Source organism: Callospermophilus lateralis, chromosome 15 (assembly GCF_048772815.1).
Source record: "Callospermophilus lateralis isolate mCalLat2 chromosome 15, mCalLat2.hap1, whole genome shotgun sequence".
Lineage (NCBI taxonomy): Eukaryota > Metazoa > Chordata > Mammalia > Rodentia > Sciuridae > Callospermophilus > Callospermophilus lateralis.
The window spans coordinates 84324085-84350486 of record NC_135319.1 but is presented as its reverse complement, the minus strand read 5'-3'; the positions used below and the strand labels follow the sequence as shown (position 1 = coordinate 84350486).

The following is a 26402-nucleotide window of genomic DNA, read 5'->3' as shown; positions in this document are numbered from 1 at the left end:
GAGGGCAAACAATGTATTCTTGCTTCAGCTCTCAAAGCACAAAAAAAGGGTCCATTTCACATCTCTTGAAATACCACATTTTCACATTTTGGAGCTTTTTGTTGGTGACTTCATTGTTTAAAACAGCTCCCAAGTATAGTATTGTTCTGTTCTTAAGGGCAAAAGTTGTGATATGCCTTACAGAAAAATATATGAGTGAGACAGCTTTGCTCAGAGATATGCTATAGGCCATGAATTCAATGTTAATGAGTCAACAATATACATTAAATGTCCTTAAATAGAAACACATATAAAATAAGGTTATATATTATTGAGCTAATAAAAATGTTGTGACCAGAAGTTAACACAACCCAATTGCTGGGAGTAAACAATGTTTCAGTATTCACCAATTCAGTGTTTGCAGTGACTCTAGAGAATATAACTACCCTATAACTACCTTTAATAACAAAATGATTGTTGGTATATATATATGCATATACATGTATGGTATTGAATCCTATTATGCAAGCTCCAACTGACATACCACTTTAAAAATCACCTAGACACATCATAGACAAGCTGCTGAAAACCAAGGATAAGGAGAAAACCTTGAAGGCAAAAAAGAAAGAGAGAGAGAGACTAAGACAAGAATTTCTCATCAGAAATTAAGTAAGGAGAGCATAGTAGAGTGATATTTTTAGTACTACTAGAAAACAAAATTGCCAACCCAGCATTTTATATCCTTTAAAAATGTCCTTTTAAAAACAAAGGTATAACACTTTCTCAGACAAATAAAGGCTGAGAGAATCAAGAAAGATATGCACTTCCAGAACTTAAAGTACATTCTTCAGGTAAAGGGAATATAACACCAGACTGAAACCTGAATCAAAAAAAAAAAAAAAAGAAAGAAAGAAAGAAAAGAAAAGAAAGAAAGAAAGAAAGATAAAGAAAAAAGGAAGGTAAATATATTTTTCTTTAAAAAAAACTTCTGTACCTTACATTAGTCAATAATGAAAGACACTTTCCTCTCAAGCTCAGAAACAACACAAGAGTATCCTCCTACAACATGGATTCTCTGGTTCTGACCAGCGAAATACGGCAAGGAAAAAAAAAAAAAACCTGAAGAAATACAGACTATCAATGATTAAATTAAATTGTCTTCATTTTCAGATAACGCGATTGTCTATTTTAGAAAAACCACCCCTAAATTACTAGCTCTAATGTGTGAGTTTTGCAAGATTGCAGAGGCATAGGTATATAAACTAAAATCAATAATATTTTCCCCCACCTCATACCATGTATGAAAATTAACTCAAAATGGATCAAGGACCTGCATGTAAGAGTTAATACAGTAAAACTCTTAGAAGAAAACAAAATTGTAAATCTTATTGACACTAGAAAAAGCATTGGTTTCTTGGAGATGGCGCCAAAAGCACAAGCAACAAAAGAAAAAAAAAAGATAAATTGCACCATATCAAAATGAAAAACTTTTGCTCTTGAAAGGGAAGACGTACCGAATGAAAGTAAAGAAAACCTAAAAAAATGAGAGAAAATATTTGCAAATAATATATATGTGATAAGGGACTTATATCTAAAATACATAAAGAAAACTTACAGCTTAATAATAAAAAGATAATACAGTTTTTAAATGGGCAAAGGATCTGAAGGAACAGTTTTACTATGAAGACATACAAGTGGCCAACAAGTTCATGAAAAGATTCTCAACATGATTAGCTACTAGGGAAATGCAAATCCAAACTATAATGAGAACTACTTCACACCCACTTGGATGATTATAATCAAAAGGACAGAGAATAAGGATTGGGGTAATTTGGAGAAATCTAAATCTTCACATACTGCCAAACAGAAAGTAAAATTTGGAAACAGTCTAGTAGCTCCTCAAAAAAATTAAACACAGAATTACCAAATAAGTTAGTAATGCTACTCCAGATATATACCCAAGAGAAATGAAAACAGATCAAATATAAAAACTAGTCCAGGAATGATTGTAGTTACGTGATTCATAATAGCTCAAACTGGGAAACATCCAAATGTTCAATAAATAAATGTGATATATCCTTCCAGTGGAATATTGTTCAGCAATAAAAAGAAATGGAGTAGTGATACATGCTATAGCAGACAAACTTTTAAAACATTATGTTAAGTAAAAGAAGCCAGGCATAAAAAGCCACATACAGTATGATTCCATTTATATGAAATATACAGAGCAGGCAAACCTCCTGAGACAGAAAATAGATTAGTGGTTGCCTAACGAGGGAAATGAGGCAAATGCATACAGGGTTTCTTTTTGAGGTGATGAAATTGACTGGTGATGGCTAAATAATGGTGAATATACTAAAAACCATAAAACTGTATACTTTAAATGGGTGCATTCTATAGTCTATCTCAATAAAGTTGTTATGAAGAAGACCTCAAATCTCTATCCCCAACCCTGAATTCTCTCCTAAACTTTACCTCACTATAAAAAACACATCATAGGGGCTGGGGATGTGGCTCAAGGGTAGCGTGCTCGCCTGGCATGCGTGCAGTGCTGGGTTCGATCCTCAGCACCACATAAAAATAAAGATATTGTGTCCACCAAAAAACTAAGAAATATTAAAAAAAAAAACACATCATAGGTATCTCAAACTTTTCATGTTGAAAACTTAAAACTCACTAACTTCACACATACCCATCATTACTGGTCATACTGTTACTTATTCAACCAGAAACCTTGGAGTCAGAGACTATTCCTTACATTAATCATTATACAAGTTATCCAGTTTGCCTATCACACAGCTCCTAAAGATGACTCCATTTTTGTCTCATTCTTATTTTAGCATCTTAGAAATTCTTGCCAAAATTACCCAAAGTCTACTAAATGATTTCACTGCCTCCAGTCCTGTCTTTCTTCAACAGATCTTCCACAGCTCCAAAGTGAGTTTTTCTAAAATACAAATGCAGTTATAACAACCTCCTATTTAAAAAAAGAATCAAACTCCTTCCTAATGTTATAAAATTCTCAAGACACAGTTGAATCTCTTGGGCTGCCTCTTCTTTCAGCACTTCTATAAGTGGAGCAGTCTTTTGGCCATCTTTGCAGCACACTAGTTAGCTCTACACATGTTCCCTTTCCCTGAAATACTACTCCCCAGATTTCTCACTTGGCTAAATACTTTTTACCAGTACCTTAACTGGAAAGACTTCTGTGACCCATCCCCAAACCCCTACAACTAGCTGAGTGGTTCCTCCTTTTTCTTCCCACAGCATGTTAAGGGAGTCCTACCATGCTCTGAATTCGCCTCACAAGATAACGAATTGCCTAAGACCTTTCTGTGTATCCTCAGTGCACACAAAGCACCCAAAACTAATCAATGGAATGAGTGGTCTGATAAACGGCAGAAATGGTATTCCCACATAGCTTTAAAATGACTTAAGTACTTTAATAACTCATCCTAGATTGACATTATGCTAGGTTACCCTAAATAGATTATTATATTTAAGAGTATTCAACATGTATACCTATGATTTAATGAGAACCTAGTGATATATTAAACTTCACACTATACAGAATGTTATGGGGTCAAAGTGAGATTTGACTTACCTTAACAACATCAGCTTTATGTTTTTCTAAAACTTGAAGAGTTTGGGCAGTACTGGAATCAATCACTACCACCAGCGAATGACATCCATAAGCAATTAAACCTTGCCAGCCCCTGGCAAAAGAGCAACATTAAAACTCAAGTATGCAACAAAGCAAGATTCAACTTCTCTGTTGCTAATCCTAAATAAATGATAAAGGTACACAAGTACCACGATTAATAAAATTATTACTTAAACCCAAAGGCTTGTATGTAACAGTATCCATTTAAATAAAAGATCTAGCTAAGTTTACAAATGCTTGTTGCAATTCATTTTTAATTTGGTTAAAAAGGATTCTAAGGCTATGTTTTTACAGAGATGAACATGTATAAAGCAACTTGTGCTGTCTTTGTAAGCCTATGCTTGTCTTATTCTTTTAATTCTGTTGTCAATGCTGAGTATCTACCATGTGCCTGGGATATGGATCTACGACGAGTCCTAGATCTTACAACCCCATAAAAATCGACACAAGTCAGGAGTTTCAGTCCTTTTGAAAACAATCCCAGCGCCACAGCTTCAGAATTTTGTTTTACATCCGTTTTATTATTAGTTTTGGAGCTGCTGTTACTTCACAGTGAAAAGACAAAAGGTAACAGGGGTGAGCTGAACCAGAAAAGAGAAAGGTGCGAAAAGGCAGGGAATGCACAGGTGCCTAGCAGAGAGTCCGGCACGTCGTTGAATGAATGCAAGAAAAGGAAGACACAGAGAGAGCGAGACAGGTGGACAGGAGCCGGGAAGGGAAGGCAGGCGGCGGGCTGGGAAGAGAAGCCTGGATCCGCGGAGGAAGGGGAAGGGAGGGTCCAGCACGGAGCGCGCAGGCAGCGCCGGGGACACCCGGGGCAGGAGGGCAAATGCATCTGCAGGGGTTCCCCACATGGGGCACCTGCCACCATCGGGACAACAAAATTCATCATCTCGAGGAAAATCGAACGCAGCAGTGGGACGGCCGCCCTTCTGCGCGAGGCCGACACCAGGGAGGGAAGCCCCTGTTCTCTCCCCTTCCCCTCAGACTCTGGCCGCTCCCGGCGGCCCGGAAGCCCGCCGCCCTCACCAGTCCACCGCCGCCTTGTTGTGGGCGTTGAGGGCCCCGGTGAGGGTGCGCGCCGACACCTTGAAGTTCACGGTATAGGGCAGCATCGCGGCGGCTAGCCCGGGCTCCCCAGCCGGCCCGCAACCCGGAAGCGGCCGAGGCTGCCCTTCCGTTCAAGAGTCCGGGGAGCCCGTCGGCGCCGCCATCAGGTTCCGCCGGCCCCAAGGTCCCACCATCTACAGGTTCCGCCGCTTCCAGTTTCTGCTGAGCTCAGGTTCCCAGCCTCTAGGTTCCGCCTTCTCCAGAATCCTGCGGCCCCAGTGGTTCCCGGTTTTTGTGACTTCTGTGGCTGTGTTTGCAAGAAGTGTCGTATCTATTTCCTCCAGGTTTGGGGAAAACATTGCTAGAAATCTGAAAAACAAGACACACATGTGCCAATTTGCCTTTCTGCCTTAAGTCGGTTCGTTTAGGACAACGACCAGCTCCTGGCCCCGTTTGAGGTGTCTGGTGTGCTGATGAAGACGCAGCCTCCCTCTCTTGGAGTTTACAGAGAACAAACGAATGGACACTAATTGAATGAGATGGAGAGAGTGAAATTAATAAGTGCCCCCAATGCAGATAATTACCAAATGCAGAGAACACTCCATATGAGTTTTGGAAATACTCCCTTTGCACTTGAGGAAAAGTGGGTGTGCTATGCTTGGGGTGCAAGGACCCCCTTGCCTGTTTGCTGGGCTGGCTTTCATCTTGCAATTTCTACTCTGCTGCTTTTCCAATTATAACCAATACTTCCCTTCTTTGTAGTCAGCACTTGGTTTACTCTACAGTAACACTTAATGAAATGATTTCTTTCAACTTTAAACCTAAATAAAAGCAATAACAGACTCTGTCTTCCAAGGTGTTTATTTGGGAATAGCAGACCAATGCAATAGGAATATGCTTGCCATAGTAAACTACAGGCATATTCAAAGAGGTTGAGGCAAAAACGAGGAGGATTACATCAGGTATTGTCAAATAACAATCCTTGGCCACAATGATTAATAATAAGGGTGGCATCAGTCTGAGATTGAACAGGCAGTTGCTGGGCAGATGTCCTTGTAGAAGTGCTTTTGTAAAAGGCTGCAATGTCTCTGTGCAAACTTGTAATTCTGGCAGAGTCTTTTGTGATAGCAATGATGTAGGACAGAGGAACCTGGACACCCGAGGAATTTTCAGGAAGCAGGTTTATTAAGCTGCAGCGGACAAGAGGGGTTAATGCCTAAAAATCTCTGGACCCCAGAGTCTGGAAATTCTTTAAATTTTATTCTCAGTGGAGTGGTTACCTGTCAGTGGGTAGGTTCATAACAATTACTCTTTGACCCATATTCGTAGGCTAGACAGAGGTTCATGTGTTTTGTTTACAAACTTGGCATTTACAAGAAAGAGGAAGCTTCAAACCATGTTGAACACTCTGCAGAAATTTCTGCTGAAATCCTGTTGCTAAAACAATTTTGCTAAGGGTCTTTAGAGAAGCTAATGACTATTTGGTGGAGTAGGGGAGCACTATAATGGTTGTTATCAGGCAACTGCACATAAAAATCTTTCTTCCTAAATATCAAGCTCTGTTTCCTTCCTTCCTTTCTTCCTCTCTCCTTCCCTCCTTCCTTTTTTTTTTCTGTTAATTTTACTCAAGGGGACTTCATTTTGATTATGAAAACTTTCATATTTCTTTAACACCAGGAATGATATTTTCAGATGTCTTTTTTCCCCTCAATACATCAAAAGAAGTTTGAAAAAAATATTGGTTATTTCTCCATGTCCACTTTATCACTCTTGAAAAACAGCTTTCCTGAAGGTCACCTCCAATAAAGCAGTAAGCACATTTTGGCTCTTAGTTGCCCTCTTGCAACTAGTTGCTGTTGCTGCTTCCGCTTTTTTCCCTTGTCCAACATTCTTCTCCACTGGTTCTTTTAGGTCCACCAAGATGCCCATAACCACAGAGTACAACTTCCTACTTCCCTTATAACTAGACCAAGCCATGAGACTCAATTCTGGCCAATGTGATGTGAGTGGATTGTGTTTAGTGACCTCTGAAAAGTCATTTTTCTATGTTGTTCTTCCATGCTATTTCAGTATTTATATCCTACGCTGTTGTTACCTGCAGAAATGTCTGTCTCATAGAGGGGAGACCAACACATTTTTAGGTAACCATAATACAAGGAAATAAATATACCCTAGTAAAATTAGAACTTCTTTCAGAAAGGAACCAAATCCCAACCTTCTTTCCTTTGCAATGCCTCGTACCCTTCCTGACATACAGTTGATCCTCTATAAATGTCAGATGGTTCAGGAGCTCCAAATGCCCATTAAGTATTAGGTCAAACAGGCATGAGGTGACAATCAGGAGTAGGCAGGAGCTCACAGATAAAGGTGAGCAACAGGTAACCAGAACTCCCAACCCCCACAAGAAAAGTTTTCCCCTTTTTGACTGTTCTGAATACTGCAATATTGCCACACACATTCCTATGCATTTATTTTTTTGTAAACCAATGTTTTCATTTCTCTTGAGCATATACAGAGTATCATTGCTGGCTTGTTTAATAATGCTATGTTTAACTTTTTGAGGAACTGCCAGACTGTTTGCCAAAGAAGCTCTGCCATTTAACACTTTTATCAATGATGTGTGAGGATTCCAATTTCTCCCTATACTCGCTGAAACTTGTTTTTTTTTTTTAGTTTTTATTATCATAGTTGCCATTGAGATAGGGATTTAGGATACAGAGAGAGAAATATTTAATCTTAAAGGAAAGGTTCACAAGACATTGAGATGCAGAAAGCACAGTTGTATATCTTAAGCAACACAACCTTGGCCCATGCCCTTATAAAATGAGGAAAAAATAGAAGTGCAGAGGAAACTGGCTCAAAATTGTGCAGCTTTATCCTCCAGTACAGATCTTCTATAAAGATTGGAAAAGTGTTATACAGATTTAATGCAATTCCTCTTAAAATTCCAATGACACTGTTCATAGAAATAGAAAAAACAATCAGGAAGGTCATTTGGAAAAATAAGAGACCCATAATAGCGAAAGCAATCCTTAGCAAGAAAAGTAAAGCAGGAGGCATCACAATATCGAGCCTTAAACTATACTACAGAGCTATAGTAACAGAAACGGCACAGTAATGGCACCAAAACAGACTTGTAGACCAATGATACAGAACAGAAGACACAAAGAAAAACCCAAATAAATACAGTTGTCTCACACTAGACAAAGGTGCCAAAAACATTCACTGGAGAAAAGATAGGCTCTTCAAAAATGGCACTGGGAAAACTGGAAATCCATATGTAACAAAATGAAATTAAAACCTTATCTCTCACCTGGCACAAAACTCAACTCAAAGTTTACTTAGGCACTAGAATAGAGACCCTGCACCTAATAGAAGAAAAAGTAGACCCAAATCTTCATCATGTTGGCTTAGGAACTGACTTCTTTAACAAAACTCCTAAAGCACAAGAAGTAAAATCAAGAATCATTAAATGACATGGATTCAAACTAAAAAACTTCTCAGCAAAGGAAACAATCAGTAATGTGAAAAGAGAGCCCACAGAAAGGGAGAAAATCTTTACCATGTGCACCTCACACAGAGCATTAATCTCCAGGATATATAAAGAACTCAAAAAACTCAACAACAACAACAAAATAGCCCAATCAATATAATGGGCTAAGGAACAGAACAGACACGTCTCAGAAGATATACAACTGATAAACAAATATACGAAAAAATGTTCAACATCTCTAGCATTTAGAGAAATCAAAACTACTCTAAGATTTCATCTCACTCCAGTCAGAATGGCAATTATCAAGAATAAAAGCAACAATAAATGTTGGCGAGGATGTGGGGGAAAAGGAACACACATACATTGTTGGTGGGCCTGCAAATTGGTGCAACTACTCTGGAAAGCAGTTTGGAGATTCCGCAAAAAACTTAGATTGGAACCACCATTTGACCCAGTTATCCCACTTCTTGGCATACACCCAAAGGACTTAAAATCAGCATATACAGTAACACAGCCACATCAATATTTATAGCAACTCAATTCACAAAAAGCCAAGCTATGTAACCAACCCAAGAGTCCTTCAACAGATGAATGGATAAAGAAAATGTGGATACTACTCAGCCTTAAAGAAAAATGAAATCATGGCATTTGCCAGTAAATGGATGGAAAAAAAAAAAAACCAATCCCCCAAAACCAAAGACTGAATGTTTTCTCTGATATCCGGGTGCTAATTCACAATAGGGAGTGGGGTGAGGGAAAAATAGAGATACTTTGGATTAGGCAGAGGGGAGTAAAGGGAGGGGAGGGGGCATGGGGGTGGGGAGGAGAGTAGTAGACATTGTTACCCTATGTGGATATCTGACTAACGACCAGTGCAACTCTACATCATGTTCACCACAAGAATGAGAAGTCATGCTCTATCTATGTATGACGTATCCAGGTGTATTCCACTGTCACGTATAAGTAATTAGAACAAATTGTTTAAATCTTGAAAAAAAATATTGGACTCCCAGCCCAAGCCAGGGCTGCTCCGCACTCTCAAGGGAGCCCTTATGCTCCCTTGAGTGTTTTTCTACCTCCCAAGTAAACCTCTGTTTATGTCTATGTCTGGCTCACGCAGGAAGTCTTTCCGGTGTGCGTGCCAGGAACCTGGGGAGTCCTAAGCTGAGCTCCCCCTCTCCTCTGGGAACCCTTAGACCCTTCTCTAGGAACATCTCCAGTGACACCTTGCTTTGTGTGAATGTCTCTCAAAGGCCCAGGTGGTAAGGCTTGGTCCCCACCCAGTGGCATTGTTGGGAGGTGGTGGAACCTATCTATGGGAGGTGGGGCCCAGTGGAGGGCTTCAGGTCCCCAGGGACTGTGCCCTTAGCCTCTTCCCCTCTCTCTGGTTCCAGCCATCGGGGAAAGACTTTTCCATGCTCTGCAGCCATGAAGTGCCCCTCACCACCACGCAAGAGCCAGGCACCCAGCAGTCAAGGATGAAACCCCGAAACTGAGGCCAAAGTAAGCCTCTCCCTTTAGATGTTGACTGTCAAGCATCTGTTACTGTGAGGGGAAGCTGATTCATACATTGCTGGGTGTGAAGAGGTTCTCTGTGGCTTCAATTTGCATTTCCCCATGTCGGAGGAGGTTGAATGTGCTTATTGACCATTTGCAAATCTTTTTTGTAAAGATATCTAGTCAGGTTCTCTGCTCCTTTTAAAGTGCTTTATCTTTCTTTTCACCACAGGGTTATAAAATTTCTTTGCATATTCTAGATTTAAGCTCCTTTTCAGATATCTGATTTACAAAGAAAGTTCTCCCATTCTGTAGGTGGCAGCATGGACTTTGAGCCACATGGCAAAGCAGATTTTTCCAATGAAGTCAGAGGTCAAAGTCTTACTTCCAATAGTAAGAAAGGAAGCACTGGTCTGGTTTTGACCTGATTAAGGAAGCCAAAAGGAATAGGATTAGGTATATAAGAACCATATACACTCCCAGAAATAAGTCAAAGGGAAAATGTGTGGATTTTTGTTCTTTAATCATATTTTACTATTTGTTTTGTCTTACTGGTAATGACAGGTTGGTGGGGGACTGCCTTGCTGTCACCCTTGCTAGCCATGCTCAATGCCTGCATGTATAAAAATCCATGTGAATGTCATACTTGTCCAGATATCTTCTGGGGAGTCATAGTTGATGACATTTGTAATAGAAAGTGTGACTTAGGGCAGATTACTTGACCTTGTTATGTCCTTTTCTTCTTCTAATATTGGGGTAGCAGGAGAGTGACTATCCTTGGATAATTCACACCATGAAGTTAGATAATATAGTCAAAGACCTCACCACAGCTCAGAGTCTCCTACTGTATCTTATTATTGTTTACTGACAGAACTGGGGCATAAATCTAGGCCTCCTATTTTCAATGAGAGCACTGGCCCCTCTAAGCTATACCACTTGGAATTTGAAGAAAGAAATCTCCTCGTTAGGCGTGGCTTGTAAGAGTAGAATTAATAAGGATCTGGGTATAAATGGAACTCAATTTGCGGGTGAGTCTTCAAGAAGCTGAAACCACTGCAGGACGCCTTAAACCAGGGGCTCTCGGTCCTAACAGTGAATACACCAGGTACATCTGGGAGTCCATGGCTGATGTTGGCCCAGAGGGAATGATCTCATCCTTCCCAAAAGGCCAGGCTGCCCTGACTCAGACAAGGACCCAGCTGTGTGAGCCGTCAGCCACAGTGCCCCACGAGAGCCACGGGCAGGGACGGTTACCCTGCCAGTCACATGCCTCTGACTTCAGCACTTGCTCCTGGGGGCTGCCGGCTGCTGGTTGTAGGGGACAACGGAGAGGAGAGGGGTCGCCACTGGTGTCCCTTTCAGCCTGATGCTGACTCACATGCAGAGGAACTCAAAATCAGAAAAAACAAAGAACCCTCTGCCTGCACATGAAGGGACAGATAAGCCAATTTAAAAAATGAGCCAAGGACCTGAACAGACAGTGTTTACCTAAAATACCCAAATGGCCAATGAGCACATGAAGGAGATTCGACAGCTCCACCAGCACCCTGAGCGTCCCTCCTGGCCTCGCCTGCACTCAGCACCTTCTCCCGCTGTGGGACGCCTCCCACTCCACCGCCCCCCCCCACTCCAATCCCGCCCGGAATGTTCCAAGGCCTTTATCGACTTTGTCAGATTAATTCCCTTCTAACATTGCGATCTCAGTGGGTCGATTCCTCATCATTCAAGCAAAAGCATTTGGATTTTAACACAACTCTACTTTGTCACCAACGCTGTTGACTAGATGAAGGAACTGAGCCTTAGGGAGTCTCAGCACCTTGCCCAGGCCTTCACATCGCCCACGAGATACAAAGACAAACCCGGGCTAGGCCTCCCCAGGCCAAAGCCAGTGCTCTGTCCAGAGCTGCTTCCCCGGGAGCTTCAGGAGTACACAAGAGTTCTCATGGGGGACGACACGGGGATGTGGAAAACACACATTTACAGCCAAAATGTTTAAAAGGGACATCACCTGGTAAACGTGGAAGGCCAAGCCAGCTGGGCAGGGGAGCCGGGCTGAGCGAGCAGGAGCACTGACTCACAGCCAGATCTGCACGAACTTATCTTTCCTCATGTTTGTCTTTAAACATCCTCCTCCCACTCCTCACTTGATTATAGACGGTCATCAATCTGATTTATTATTTGGCTACACTCGTTATCCATCTCTTTTTATGTCTTTACATGTTATGGGTAATAATTACAGAACAATGGATTAGTCACTCCTCTGTGTGACGTGGTAATTGAGGGTTATTAGACTGAAGAATGTTCCCAGGAAGCAGTCATGTTGATATGGACTGGAACTCAGTGGGCCTTCTGAGGGGTGTGCTCCTCCTGCACCCCTGGCACAGCAGAGGCAGCTGAGTGGTGCTGCAGATAGGGGGCGCTCTGCAGGCAGGCAGACAGCAGGCCTACCTTGGCCCTGCCACCTCGTAGCCTGGGGCTCTGGGCAAGTTTAGGGGATAGAAATATCACATGCATGGTGGCACATACCTGTCATCCCAGCAATTCAGGAGGCTGATCCCAAGTTTAAGACCAGCCTGTGCAACTTAGTGATACTCTGTCTCAAAAATAAAAAGGGTTAGGGATGTAGCTCAGTGGTAGAACACCCCTGGGTTCAATCTTTAATATATGTCAGAGAGAACACAGGATAGGAGCCAGGTGACTCGGGTACCAGGTCCAGGGGCACACACTTGCTGTGTGACGTTGGAAAAGTAACATAGATTTGCTGAGCCTCAGTTTTTTCATCTGAGCAATGAGGCTGATCATAACCCACCTGGTAAAATTGTTGAGTGGTTCGAAGGAGGTCATGTATGCAATAGACAGGGGCAAGTGCTCTGTCTGTGTTTTTCCTGTAGTTATGAGGATAGAGCCCAGTCCTGAACTCTAGGTCATTATGCTTCTGTGGCATGCTCCCTGGAGCAAGGACTGATCCCTGACCCCTGTAACAAGGACTGAGTCCTGTTCCCTGTTCCAAGGACTGAGCCCTCCTCCCTCTACTAAGGACTGAGCCTGGCTCCTTCAGGCTGAGGGAGGATACCAGCATGCCTCATTCCTAGGGCCACTTACGTCCTTTCAGTCTATGTGTTTCCCAGCTATTGGCTGTTCTTTTTTTCTTTCTTTTTATTGGCTGTTCTTAAAGAAAAATAAGAGAACTTGCTCAATTTCTTCATCACAATTTTATTAATCCAAATAAATAATATCTTAACATTGTGCTTATGGCATAACATTTCATACATTAGATTAAACTAACAAGGCTGTGTTGAGTGTATGCTCATGATTTCTGGGGCAGAAGCAGTTCTATTGATTTCTCCTTCTTACCAAGCTGAGCCTCGGTAGAAATAAGCTGTGAGACTCTGTAACGGGTGAAAGGATTTCATAGCGTTGTCTGCTCTTTCACAGGCTCCTCCAATTGTGATGATGAGAAAAAAATGGGAATTTACTCTGCTTCTTTGAATCTTGAGCACACTTGTGTGTCTACTCAAGGTGAGACTAATTTTTATCATTCAAAGTCTGCCCCATCGTCAGTTTTGAGTATGGGCAGATTGAAGGAAGGGTCCTTAAGGCCAGCACTGGACACCGCTGGGACTCAGCATACCCTGACCAATGCTGACGACCTCATCTCACTCTTCAAACATGAAGAATAACATAACTTTGTGTGTGTGTGTGTGTGTGTGTGTGTGTGTATGTGTGTGCATTAGTGCCGGGGTCCAGCCCCAGCGGGGTCCAGGGAGTCCTGAAGGAGGAGTGGCGTCGGCGAAATGATGAGACAGGAGTCGTTCCGTTTGAGCAATCTCCAGAGAGAGAGCTAAAACTGCTTTCTCTGGGTCCCCTTTTTATTACAATTTTTCTCATCATTATAGATTCACAATACGTCATTGATTATATAATTTAAAACTTTGCCAAGACATGACATTTCCTTAACCATGATTGAGAGCACACCGATCTACATTCTTCTAGGATATGACCCCCAGCCATACAATCATCAAAGTACAGAATCATCAATAAAACATGTCACCAATTTACATCCTTCAGATTTTCCCAAGATTTACTATTTTTCCCAAGATATGTTATTTCCTTATTAACTAATGCCAAACTACGTAACCAGACTCTAAGTCTCCTAGCCAATCATTAACCTAAAGTACACTTGTACTTTATTTTTAATCTAAAATTCCCATCTAAAAAAGTCCCTTTAAATCTTATATTTAAAATATCTTAAAGTTTATGAATCATCCTTAAAACATATCAGAAACCTATACAACTTAAAGACTTAAGAATTTCTAAACTTAAGAATCTAAATAAAATAATATTTTTAACATTATTTTAAAACTGTGTCTTATAAACCTATTTTAATTGATTCCTAAATTTATTCTCATAAAACTGGTTGAGCTGCTTTCTCGAAGAGTTTCTTTGTTTCTCAGTCAAGGTACACTAGTTCTCAAAGAGTTTGTTTCTCAATCAAGGTGCACTAGTTCTCAAAGAATTTGTTTTTCAGAGGATGATTGTTGTCCATTATTAGGTTTGTCCACAATGTACTAAGATAGAAGAATAGCCTTTTACTTTGTCCTTGATATGCTGAGGGGTGGGTAGAACGGCCTCCAAGGCATGAACTACCTGTTCTGTTCTAGCCATCTGAAATTTAATTTGTTTGGCATTTAACATACTCATGCCTCCTGTGAGAAACATAAGCATGAAAATGCAAAGTCCCAATTACATAAAAAAGGGTCTCATGGTTTCGGTTACCCACCAACCAGCGTGGCTTTGCCAGCATTCATCCTCACTGTGACCCTGTCAAGACAGTGGGAGAGCGGCTTTGCCAACACTTTTTCTCACTGTGACCCTGTCAAGACAGTGAGTGGGGGATCGCCTCCACCACATTAGAGCACATACACATGGTGTTGTGGTGCTTGGGATTCAACCCAGGGGGCCCTGCACATGCTAGGCAAGTACTCTACCCCTGAGCTACATCCCCAACCCCAATGATTTTTTTTTTTTTTTTTTTTTTTTACTTTTAGTTGTAGATGGACCCAATACCTTTATTTTACTTATTTATTTTTATATGGTGCTGAGGATCAAACCCAGTGCCTCACCATACTGGGCAAGAGCTCTACCACTGAGCCCCAGCCCCAGTCCCCAATAATTTATTTAAAAGAGAAAAATGTATCCATAATCTTCATTTGTTAATATTTTATTGTTAAATTTACATATATTTTCCCAGTTCTTATCAAAAATAAGATATTTTTACATGGCTGTATAATATGCACATATCTTGTTAATTGTTTCAACATTCTTTCATAATCATATTTATAATTTTTGTGCAGTCATCACAGTTATCTTTGGAATATTTGATAATATTTGGTAGAGTGGATGTACCTATGCAAGAAATTATTTAGCTATTCTGCTATTAACTAAAATTTAAGGTTTTTTTTTCAATTTTTCAAATAATAAAAATAGAGCTATATATGTAGCTAATGTTATGCTTATAGTTGGTTTAATTTTATTATTTTCTTAAGATAATTTTCTGAAGTGAGTATAACTATTTTACAATTAAAATTTTCTAAATTAAAGAATCAATAAATACTTATTGTGAAAACATGGACATTTCAGAGAAGCATAAATACACAAAAATTGTTTTTTTAAATGACTTCCTTAAAAATGTATATGTGTATTATTTTATTAAATTGAGGTTATAGTATAAAGAAATATTTTCACTGTCTTCTTTCAGTAATCTGATGTAATTATTTGCAGTTTTCCTCTTATCATCTGCCTTTTATTTTTATATATTTTTTTGAAATACAGGAATTCACATTTTTAATGGAAAAATGCACTGACGTTTGATTCAGCATGTCTTCCATTGCTTGAATTCCCAACAATTTGACAACACAGTGTTCTATATTTGGGATAGTGCATCTGACTCTATGCCAAGGATCAGTCACAGAAGCTAAAGAAAAGACCTCTTCCTGAAGGCCCAGGAGCAGAGTCAGGTGCCCTGCCCTGGGGATATTACTTCCTTTCCTCTTGCTGTTCCTGTCTGAACTGTTCTTAGGCACCCCTGCAGGGGGCGCTCACTTGCAGAATCTATGTTCAACATGGTGGGCCCTGCAGCAAGCCTGGGCTCCCCAGGCTCACCTTGCCTTCACTAGTACCTTGACACAATCTCTCAGCTCAGTAGCAGAGTGACTGGTCCAAGCAGCCCCACAGAGCCACCAAATCCAGGTATCTGCCTCATGACATACCTAGCCTGGTGGCTGTCCAACAAGTCAATTACTGAGAGTTTGGCTTCAACCTTTAAAGGATGCTCTTTTGAGGGTGAAGTGCAGTGCCCAGAGGTTCCCAGCTGAGTTAATCAGGGAAGTTATACCTGACTCTGCTAAGTGCCAAGTTCCTCACATTTGCTTCATTAGCATGGAGGGTTTCAATAGAAAGTAGAGAAGAAAACAGTAATTAATCGTTCTCATTCATGGCAGAGAGTAGTGGTTATAAAAATTAATTCCCTGTGGGAATCAGGATTACATTTCACTTATATTTTTAAAAGGGAAAACCACAAGGATTCTTGCATAATTGTAGAAAAGGACGTCCTATAAAACTCAGTGAGCTGAATAACAATGCCATTTATTGAGAAGCAGTATATTAAATGCACATTGATATTTGCAATTCTATATATATATGTGGTTATGTATACCATATATTTTATATATTCATATTGTATATTTTATGTGTGTGCATGTGTGTGTGTGTTAAAATCACAAAGACGAATCACAAATACAATATATGTACATATAAAATGTTTTAGTTGGTACCATAACTTGCCACACAGTAACATGACAGTGATATTAAAATGTTCTCATTTTAAGCCTTGCCTTTCCTCCCTGGGCACCCTCTGGGGGCTCTGGAAGTGGAAGATGTGAGTTACTACTGAGAGTCAGAACAGACCAAGCCAATAGAGCAGCCATTATTAAAGACATTTATGGAGTCTATGATTGAGGAATCCGCTGGTCCTCTGGTTTATTTAGCCCATAAGAGTAGTCTTTACATGGTAAAATGTTCACATCAGCGGTATATCGGTACCACAGGATCTGCAACGGGGCTCGTTAATCTACAACAGGAGGTAATAGGTAACGGACTATGAACTTCAGTGATTCAAAATAGTGATAATTATGCCACATCAATTTTTAAACTGTGGGGAAATTGTCCGCCCCTGAATAGTACCTATTCTTCTAAAACAGGAAGTTCCACTAAAGTTTTCTTTTATCTCTGATAACCACACAGGGACTCTCAAGAGTCTCCCGGATCAAATGGTGATCTCTCCTGAGAACAGTGCCTCTCCTCCCCGTCACCTCATCCACCATCATTCCATGTCACATAAGATTTGCAGAGTACCTGTTTGATCAGGTACCACTGTAGCCTCACCTGCAGTCCAGGTGCCTATTGCAGTGCTGGGTGGGGCACAGCAGTGAAGCAGGCAGACATGGAGGCAAGCAGGCTTCTGGAGCCCATGCTCAGGCAGGATGGTGCCTCTTTTCTCCCATCACTGGGCCTTTGTTGGTGCGGCTTGCTCTGTCTAGAACATTCTCTAACTTTCTTTGATTCTTCCTCCAACCCAAGCAAGAATTTCTGGAAGGGCTTTCTAAAATCTCCATATTCATGGTTAAATGCCACTATTTTTCATATTGTCAGACTTCCTTCTATATTTTCTGGGTTCATCTGATTATATAACTAGCAAGTCTTATAAATGAAACATTGATAAATTTAAAAATCTATCACCAAAATATTGGTAAATACAAAAATGTAATTAAAAGATAAAAATTTTATATTCCATCCAATGACAACTTTTATGTTTATATTATTTAAAAATATGTTTTCATGAGCCTGATCCTTTTCTAATCTCTTGGGACACATGTTCCTGTCTTACTCATATTGGCCATCCTCTCTCTAGCTCTGTACCTGTCATGTAGTAGACCCTTAATACATGCTTGTTGAACTTGACCAGATTAATTCACTTAATGATTTTAATGCTATGAAAAAGGAGAGACAATCACCAAATTTAGAGTTTAATTATTTAGAGTGTTAGTAAAGAAACAATCCCTCCTGCCAAGTAGAAGAATACTAGAAGAATATAATGAAGGCAAAAGAGAAGTTGCAGATAAGAAAAGAGTGTAATTAATACATGAAAGCCTTCTTTTGAAAACAACAACTATAAATATTTTACTCTCTGGCAAATATTTTAAAAATGAGAAAGGCCACAAATAATATTTAGAGACACAAAGGAATTATTGCAATGGAAAGATTAAAAGTATTTATAGTACTACACTTAGCTGCATATTATAAATTTGAAAAACAAAATTATTTTAGAAAAATACAAGAAATTTTTTCAAAATCTGAAAAACAACTAAGTGGAATGAATCAAAATCTGACACCTACCCTTCCTCCACCTTGCCGCCCACTGCTGGCCTGGGTTATTTCACAGGTGAACTGTTGTTCTTTTTGGAAACTGATTAAACACATCATTTGAAAACTATTGTAAATCAGTGGCCAAAGATGGGATATTTATTAATGCTTTGAAATACCAACAACAGAACCTACTCTGATTAGCTTAATCAGAAGAGGAGTTTATTCCAAGAGCCTTTGAAACTCATCTGCTCAGTGGGAAGACACTAGGTTTGGATGGGAATAAAGTGGGGTGTGTGTGTGTGTGTGTGTGTGTGTGTGTGTGTTATTAAGACTGCAGCAGGAATCTGCTCTCAGGACAGCTGCGGGGCCACTGCTCCCAGGCTTGACATTAGCTGGTGCTGACTGCGCTCCTCAAGGACATCCCCTTCCTGCTGCAAGACCCTACTCCACACCTGCTACCATGAGAAAACCTTCTGCCTGCCTCGGTCCTCCAAGGTTCAACGTGAGGCAGAAGCATCTGATGGGCTTGTGCTTGGCCATGAGCTGGGTTGATCATATGAAAGTACCATTTTTATAGGTCAAAATGGTTTAATATCATTTTCCTGTGGTTCCAACTAACACAACATCCAGCTTCAACTTCTCTAATCTAGAAAAACCCAGCATTGTGAATGGCACAATGGGCTCCTAATTAAGACCAGTTCCACCCAGGGGCACTTCAACATGAAGGAAGTTTCTGGAACAGAAGTAATGTTGTGTGGGCGGCCATGGTGTACATGGCAGAGATTGGTGTTGTTGAAAGCATGATGGGCAGAGAAAGAAAGCACAAATCTAGAAAAAAAGGCCTGTTCCAATCAGGGAAAAATCTCTGCCCATGCATGAGAGTACAGTCAACCCATTGCCCCATTATTATTCCCCTTTGGGGTTTTAGGTTTGGTTGCTGTATTATCCAACTGTGCAATCAGACATGGCATTGCTAAGGTCATCTTTAGGAGGAAAAGTCCATGCTAGCCTCTGCCTCAGAGAGAATGCCCCCTCCCCACTCCATCTCAGCATTGAAAGCCTCTATCACAGTGAATTCTCATGAGGCACAAATATTCTCACATTCTGAGTTCAGTCGCACAGGAACTTACATATCTCTCTCCTGATTCTTCTTTTGATACCATCTCAATACTTGTTAACAAAATGAAGGGACTACTTCCCTCCATCAGCTAGCAAGAAATAGCCTTCAACAGAGAACAGTGGGAACCCCAGATATGAAACCAGAATTGAACTTCTATGAACCACTGCATGCTGAGTCTCCTTCCCTTATTTCTCAACTATTTTTCCTAGGGACTATTTAAGTCATCCTTTTTGTTGTTGTGATGGAAAGATCACAGACACAAACTGACAAGAACAGTTTTAGAGGAGGAAAAGTTTATTTAGAGGCTCATAGGTTCAAAGGTCTCAGTACATGGGCTTCAATCCTTTGACTCAAGGTGAGGCAGAAAGATCATCATAGTGGAAGAGTGTGGTGGAGAGAAGCGGCTCACATGATGATCAGAGAGCAGAGAGAAAGAGAGAGAGACTCCACTCTCCAGATACAAAATATATATCCCCAAGGCATGCCCCCAATGACCCACCTCCTCCAGCCACACCCTACCTACCTTCAGTTACCACTCAATTCCTTTCGAGGATTAATTAACTGATTGGGTTAAGGCTCTCATAACCCAATCATTTCACCTCTAAGCCTCCTTGCATTTTCTCACATATTAGCTTTTGGGGGACCATTCACATCCAAACCATAACAGGACGACATTTTCTAGTTGATCAGGGTCACAAAAATTCTTGTCTCTGGATGTGCTACTGGGAGGCCCAAAATAAGACCACAAATGGCCCACGGTCATTGTTTCCCAGTAGGATCCAGAGAAGACCCGCTTCCAACTCTCATGACAGATTTTCTCAGTACAGATTCCTGAGTCTTATGCAGACATAATGAGTCAGAATCTCTAGGAGTGAGACTCAGAGATCTGCATTTTGAACAAGGACAATCTCCTTTCCAGGAGATTCTTCTGCACCCAGGAGTGAGTGAGTCATGGCTCTAGTCATGGTGCCAAGCTGTTGAAAATGCTCTTTCCGGATGGAAAACTTTATAATGCCACAGTAAAAGTCTGTGAGTGAAAGCCCAGCAAGAACTTGGCACCGCATGAGTGATTTGTCATTCTCTCTCTCTTGGTGAGTTTCCTTCTGCTTCTCATGGTGTGAAGGATAGAGGTGTGAGAGCTGAAGAATTGACTGTAAAGCACATTTATGTTGAAATTGCAAATTAGACCTGTTCAAACTTGAAGCTAGTCAATGGTTTGGGCCCTTGTCTAGCCATGTATTGTTCCCTGTCTCCTGCAGGATAGAAAAAAAGACTTGATTCAGTTTCCTACTCTTCCCCAAATAATCCATATACCTCAGGAGAAGTGGACTGTACCACTCCTGGCTCTGGGGTGGACCTGACTGACCTAAGGGAAGAGTTACCCAGGGTTAGTTCAGGAATCATCATGTGATATGGTTCCGATTAATGAGATACAAGAAGTATTTTTCTGGAATCTTCTGGGAACATTCTCCCTTGCCCTTTGAACGTCTTACAGAAGCAACTCTCCTTTTCTCTTGGATATGAGCAAGGGAATGTAGTGTGGCTACTGCTGGAAGCCACCCTATGACCAAGAGGAAAGCAGCTATCAAGATGCGGTCGACTCTGGACAGCAGAACGGAGTTGTGGAAAGAAGCAGGTCCATACAACAGGAGCATGCTTATATTGGCCAACACAAATCCTGCCCTATCTTTGGACTTCCTCTTAAGTAAACAATAGATTTCCAAATTGTTGCATACTTTTTGAATTGGTTTTCTGCCACTAAAAGCACCCAAATTGACATGCCTTGATGCTGAAAATAACACTCCCTTCAAAAGTCAAACTATGCAAAGTATTGGTGTAAGCAGTATCTGAAGGTGTTCTTTGACAAAGCCAGTGAGCAGCCCCCACACCCGGTCAGTGATGGCATCAAGTGCAGAGGGCACACCTTCCCTTCTCCAAGGAAGCATGGGGCTTTCTGCAAAGGCAGTATTGTGCCCAGCCTGACATCTGGCTGTGGTCTGGACTGCAGCCTGGAGCTGCTCCATTGATTTCCTTGGGTCCTCATTTGTTGACTTCTCCACTGCTGTCCCAGCAGGCAGGGCCGAGCTGCGGTCACTTTCCTGAGCAGTGCTTTCATTTGTGTTCGTGATGAACTTGTGAGGAGCCCGCTGGAAAGCCAGTGAAAGGCTGCTGCCTGGTTTCTCGGATTCTCCTTGGAACTTTTTGGAAAGTGTTGAGTTTCTGATACTTCACAAAACACTGAACTCCACCTAAGAGCCAAGCCACCAGGGAACCACTGCCCTGGCAGGCTAGCATGCACCACTTTGGAGCCTAGGGTTGTTGACCTGAATGATTTCAAACTTGCTAGGAGAAAAATCATATTCCCTTCTCAGAAAATTAGACCTCCTCTCTCATAGACGCCACGCTGACAGACACCAATTGGGAACCACAGATTGTGAAGAGCCCTAGGCAGCTCTCCACCAGCTAGACTGGTGTTGAGCAGCTCTCTGTACCCTCTCTTTTGGACCCACAGAGAGGATATCTATTGGGCCTGAAGATGTCAGGATTCTACCCCACTGAGGAACTCCTAGCTTCCCCTGAGGTAAGAGCATGTTGCAGCAGGAGCTATATTTGAAGGGCAGCATAGATTTAGTAAAAGATTAAAAAACTATCCCATCTTGTAGACCAGAGGAATGTTTAGATAAAAAAAGGTGCTCTACATCATCATTTTCAGTTGCAAGTGTTAGAAACCCTAGAAACCCTAGTTTGGACCTAAAGGAAATTCTTTAGCTCATAAGATCCAAGGAGGAAACACCCCAACGTCAGGGAGCAGAGGGGTGCAGGTGGGTGCCTGAGAAGCCTGGAACCAGAGTCGACACTGACTGAGCTCTCTGCAGCTCTCCTTCTCTCTCCGTGTTGGCTTTTTTCTCTCATTGTCGACTGTGTTCCCACCAAACGACCAGCAAGATTTTAAGCTGGAGCTCATTGCTTCTGTCCCTTTTCTCCAAGAACAATTCACGGAGATCTGTGACTCACCTTATCTGAATTAGATAACATCCTTTCTGGCTAGGGGAAGGCAGGGATCCCAAATGGCCATTTGGATGATTTCTAGTGGAGGAAAAGGTTGCTGAAAGCAAAGGCTTTTACAACAGAGCCTCTGTCAGGTAGGAGAATCAGTCAATAGACATCACCGCTGATGCCACCAGGTCACCTTGTCCAGACAACCAGAAATCAGACCGGCCAATGATAAGGCAATGAGATGTAGTGAGAGTAGTACTTAGGTCTCCTGTCATTGTTCTCTTTTGCTTTTATCTTTATACTAGTGGATAAGATAGGATAGGTAATGGGCCCCTATAAGGATTTTTTAAATGTAAAGATCACTCCATAAAGTTAACCTGTAGAAACATTTCAAATTCCAGACAACTGCTTTGTCTCAGGGTAACAAGAACAGAGAGGCGAGACAGACCTGAGCGAAGGCTGCGGACCCAAGGGCTGAGCAATAGCATCGGTACTATTCCAACATCTGTTTAGCACAGGTTTTGACCCATAGCCTGGTACTTTTCCAAGACCCGATTAGCTAAGATATTGACCAATGCCCCCACTCAGTAGCCATATAAACCCCTAGACTAGTACACCTAAGTGGCAACCCTGCAAGGTCCCCTCCCACCCCGCAGGAACTCTCTTTTCTTCTCACTTGTACAAAATCCTACTCTTTGGGGTTCAGTCTTCCTGGTCTGTGAATTTCATTCTTTGAATTTGCAAGACAAGAACCTGGAAGGAAAGCCTTGGCAGGCGTCTGGGGTCTGCGGCAGCACCACAACAGCCGAGGCTGAAAATCCAGCTTCACTAGTCCAGGAAGAGCTGAGTGTTTTTGTCTTTAAAAAATGTATTTCTCCATTTATGATCTCCATAACATGCGGATCCGTACACCACGACAGCTTCTTATTGCTGTTTAAAGAGGAACTGAATTTTTATGCATATGTAAAAAGCATCAACCAAAAATAAACAAACAAATGAGTGAAAGGAAGATCAGAGTAGAGGAAGGAGAAGAGGGGGGGAGGAAAAGGGGGCAGAATGGGACTGAAACAGAGTAAATTAAATTCCATGCATATATGATTTCTTCAAAATGAACCCAACTGCTACCCAACTATGTATAGCTATAATGTTCTAATAAAAAAAAAAAAGGAATTGAGAACTTCCTCCTTCGTTAGGAAGTGGGGACAACTCGGCTCACAGCACATCAGGACTAAGTGTATTTATTCCTTTACCAATCTATAGAGTTGCTAATTTCTTTCTTAAGGTCACCTTGTGGCAAAGTTGACAATGCTGATAGATAGCTTTTTTTTTGTTTTTTCTGGATTGTTCATCCCCCAGAGTCCTCATATCTTACAATCATATCTCTGAAACTATTTGTACAAAATCATCTGAAGTATTTCTGAGGACTATGTTGTAAAGAAGAATTTGTGCTATGAGTATGAAATTCAATTTATGTGTTTTCAGCACTTGTACAAGAGCAAGAGGCCTTTCCCAGCATTTAATGGAACCATTTGTCTCTAGAAATAAGCATTAGTGGAATGTAACCCACACAGACCTGAGTTCTGCCTTTTCTCCTCTGGCACAGCACCCAGTCAACAAACAAATACTGGGCTGTGAGCCCTGATGGCCTCTTCTCTCCTGGAGATGGTGGATCTCCAGGGAACACAGGAAGGAGCCAGACTGCATTCTCAAGGTTAAGGCCCTTTGTTTCCTGATCTAGAACATTCCCCTTTCTTTGGTTCTGGATTCTGTTTGTAGGAACCCTTCAAAACGGAGAAAGTTTGAAATTTGCCCTTAAGAGGAAAACCTGGCTAGGATTCTATCTCTGTCCTTGTAATTTTATAGAAATTGCTGCTGCTATTATTATTATGGCTTTAATTTCTCTTGTAGAAATTGATGTCGAGTGCTTAGAGTCCGTTAATGCAGGAAAACAAGAGCTGACTAACTAGTGCTGAACAGCAGTCAAAAATTGCTGACAACTAAAGAAAGACTCATTTGGATGAGGAAGTAAATAACCAAAGTGATAACCAAGTCTAATTATAGAAATCCAGGAAGGGATGATATTGCACTTGGTATTAATGATAGTTAACACTATATAGTGCTTGATATGTCCTAGTAGTTTATATCACTTAAATCATTTAAGTGTTAACCACCTGAGGAGGCAGGTATTACTTTTCTCATTTGGTAGATGAGGAAACTGAGGCACGGGGGTTTACCCAAGATCACATAGATATGCAAACTCTGCTGGTTTTGCCTGGTTCATGTCTGTGTTTGCTTTTGTTAAGAAAGCCCCAGTTACCTTTGGGGAAACCACCTCCTGGCCTGGCTCTCCCTGCTTGCGTTTTGTTGTGTCTGTCAACTCTTTCTCCCACCCCCTAGGGCCACAGGAGTGGTGGGAGGCTCAGGCCCAGGCCATTCAGCAGATCCCACCCACACCAGCCAAAACAGCTAGTCCTGGGATGGCCGCAGACACACTCAAGCTGAAAACGTATGCGAAATGTATAGAAAAGAGAATTTCTTTTTGGGTTCTACTCGAAGCTGGGAGAAGGTAAGCCTGGGCTGCAGGGGTAACTTTAAGTGGAGGATGCAGCCAGAGAGTGGAGCCACCCAGAGCAAAGCTGGACTGCACATGAGCACAGGTTTGGCCTGATGATACCGCTGAGGCTCTGGATTCAGTCTCTCCCAAGGACTGTGCTGGACTTCTCCCACCTTTTAAAAAAAACACTTCAGTGGGTTTTTAAAAAATAAGTTTTGCAAGGTTGCACGGCCATCAACACTACTTAACTTTTGAAAAGTTTCATCACCTTCAAAGGCCCCTCTGTCTGGTGGCTGCCTGTTGTGGAGCTGGAAAGCTGGGGAAAGGACTAGGGCAAGGTGTGTGCCACAAAGCTGTCATGATTCAGCTCTTTGTCTTCAGTAAGCATGCCCAGGCTGCTGCAAGCCTTTGACTCCATTTCCAGAGGCCTGGGAAAGTGGCTCCAGATGATTTTACATCTTGTTGCTGTCATGAGGGCAGGTTTCCTACAGGCCCTGACTTTACCTGTTTTTGCTGACTCTCATTTTTAACCTTTCTGAAATTGAGTGTGTCTTATAGTAAATAGCTTGATATCATTTAATTGGCAGCATTTTATTAGTGGTGCATCAAATAATGGTGCCTTCTAAATTAAATGTTGTGTGAATCTACAAATTCGCCTTTTGCCTGATCTAGCTTGAGATACATTTTCCGCCTTTTTGACTGAGTAAATTTCCTTTAAAATAGGTGAACTCATTTATCTTTGCAGAGATGAGACAACCACTGGAGGATGTGAATTGAGAGACACTGGGGCTCTGAGCCAAGTCAATGACCAGCAGACACCATGGATGATGGTCAGTGTCCTCCCTTACCCGCTGGGAGGTCATGTAATAAACACCGAACTTGATTCCGGGCTGCTTGGATTCAAACCCCTGTTCTTCCACCATTAGATTAGTGTCCAGCTAATCCTTAAAACCACTTGAGCTTTTTCAGTTGCAAACTTGAAATAATGGTAATACTTTGTCTAGGAAGGATTAGGTAATGTGGTGTTCAAAAAAAAAAAAAAAAAAAAAAGGAAGCTTCGCCTGTAAATTTAGCTGAGACTATTCTAATTGGTACACACTCATTTGTAACAACATTGCATTTCAGTGAGAGGGTAATTTTTTCAACTTTCTTTTGTATCCTTTTAGAATCATGCCAGGAGAAAGTTTCAGTCTTCTCTGATTCTGTCAATCAATGTACTTGCTTATATGAAGGGAACAGTTCTGGGAACTGGGAATTGGCAGGCTGCAATATCTGCCTGTTACTTTTTTTTTTTTTTCTTTTTTGGTACCAGGGATTGAACCCAGGGGCACCTTAACCACCGAGCCACATCCCCAGCCCTTTTTTTATATTTTATTAGAGACATGGTCTCGCTGAGTTGCTCAGGGCTTCGCTATACTGCTGAGGCTAGGTTAGAACTCTAGAACTTCCTGCCTCAGCCTCCTGAGCCTCTGGGATCACAGGCGTGCACCACCATGCCCAGCTTTCTGCCTGTTACTTTTATGCACGTCTGTTATTTAGGCGTGGCAAGGTGTACTGATTTTCCTCTCATCATTTATTACATGAATTTAATTAAGTTAAAAATGTGGAACAACATTGATTTATC

At 41.4% G+C, this 26402-nt stretch overlaps 1 protein-coding gene across 1 annotated transcript in view; it reads right to left on the bottom strand.

Moving 5' to 3' along the window:
• The window catches only part of Wdr11 (WD repeat domain 11), a 53146-nt gene extending 48292 nt beyond the window's left edge, over positions 1–4854 (bottom strand). Inside the window, exons 1-2 of the mRNA XM_076834672.1 lie at positions 4673–4854; positions 3584–3695 (exon numbers count right to left, since the gene is read on the bottom strand). Coding sequence (XP_076690787.1) covers positions 3584–3695; positions 4673–4758 — 198 coding nt within the window. The 5' untranslated portion in view covers positions 4759–4854. The remainder of the gene's footprint in view (positions 1–3583; positions 3696–4672) is intronic.
• Positions 4855–26402: the final 21548 nt, after the last annotated feature.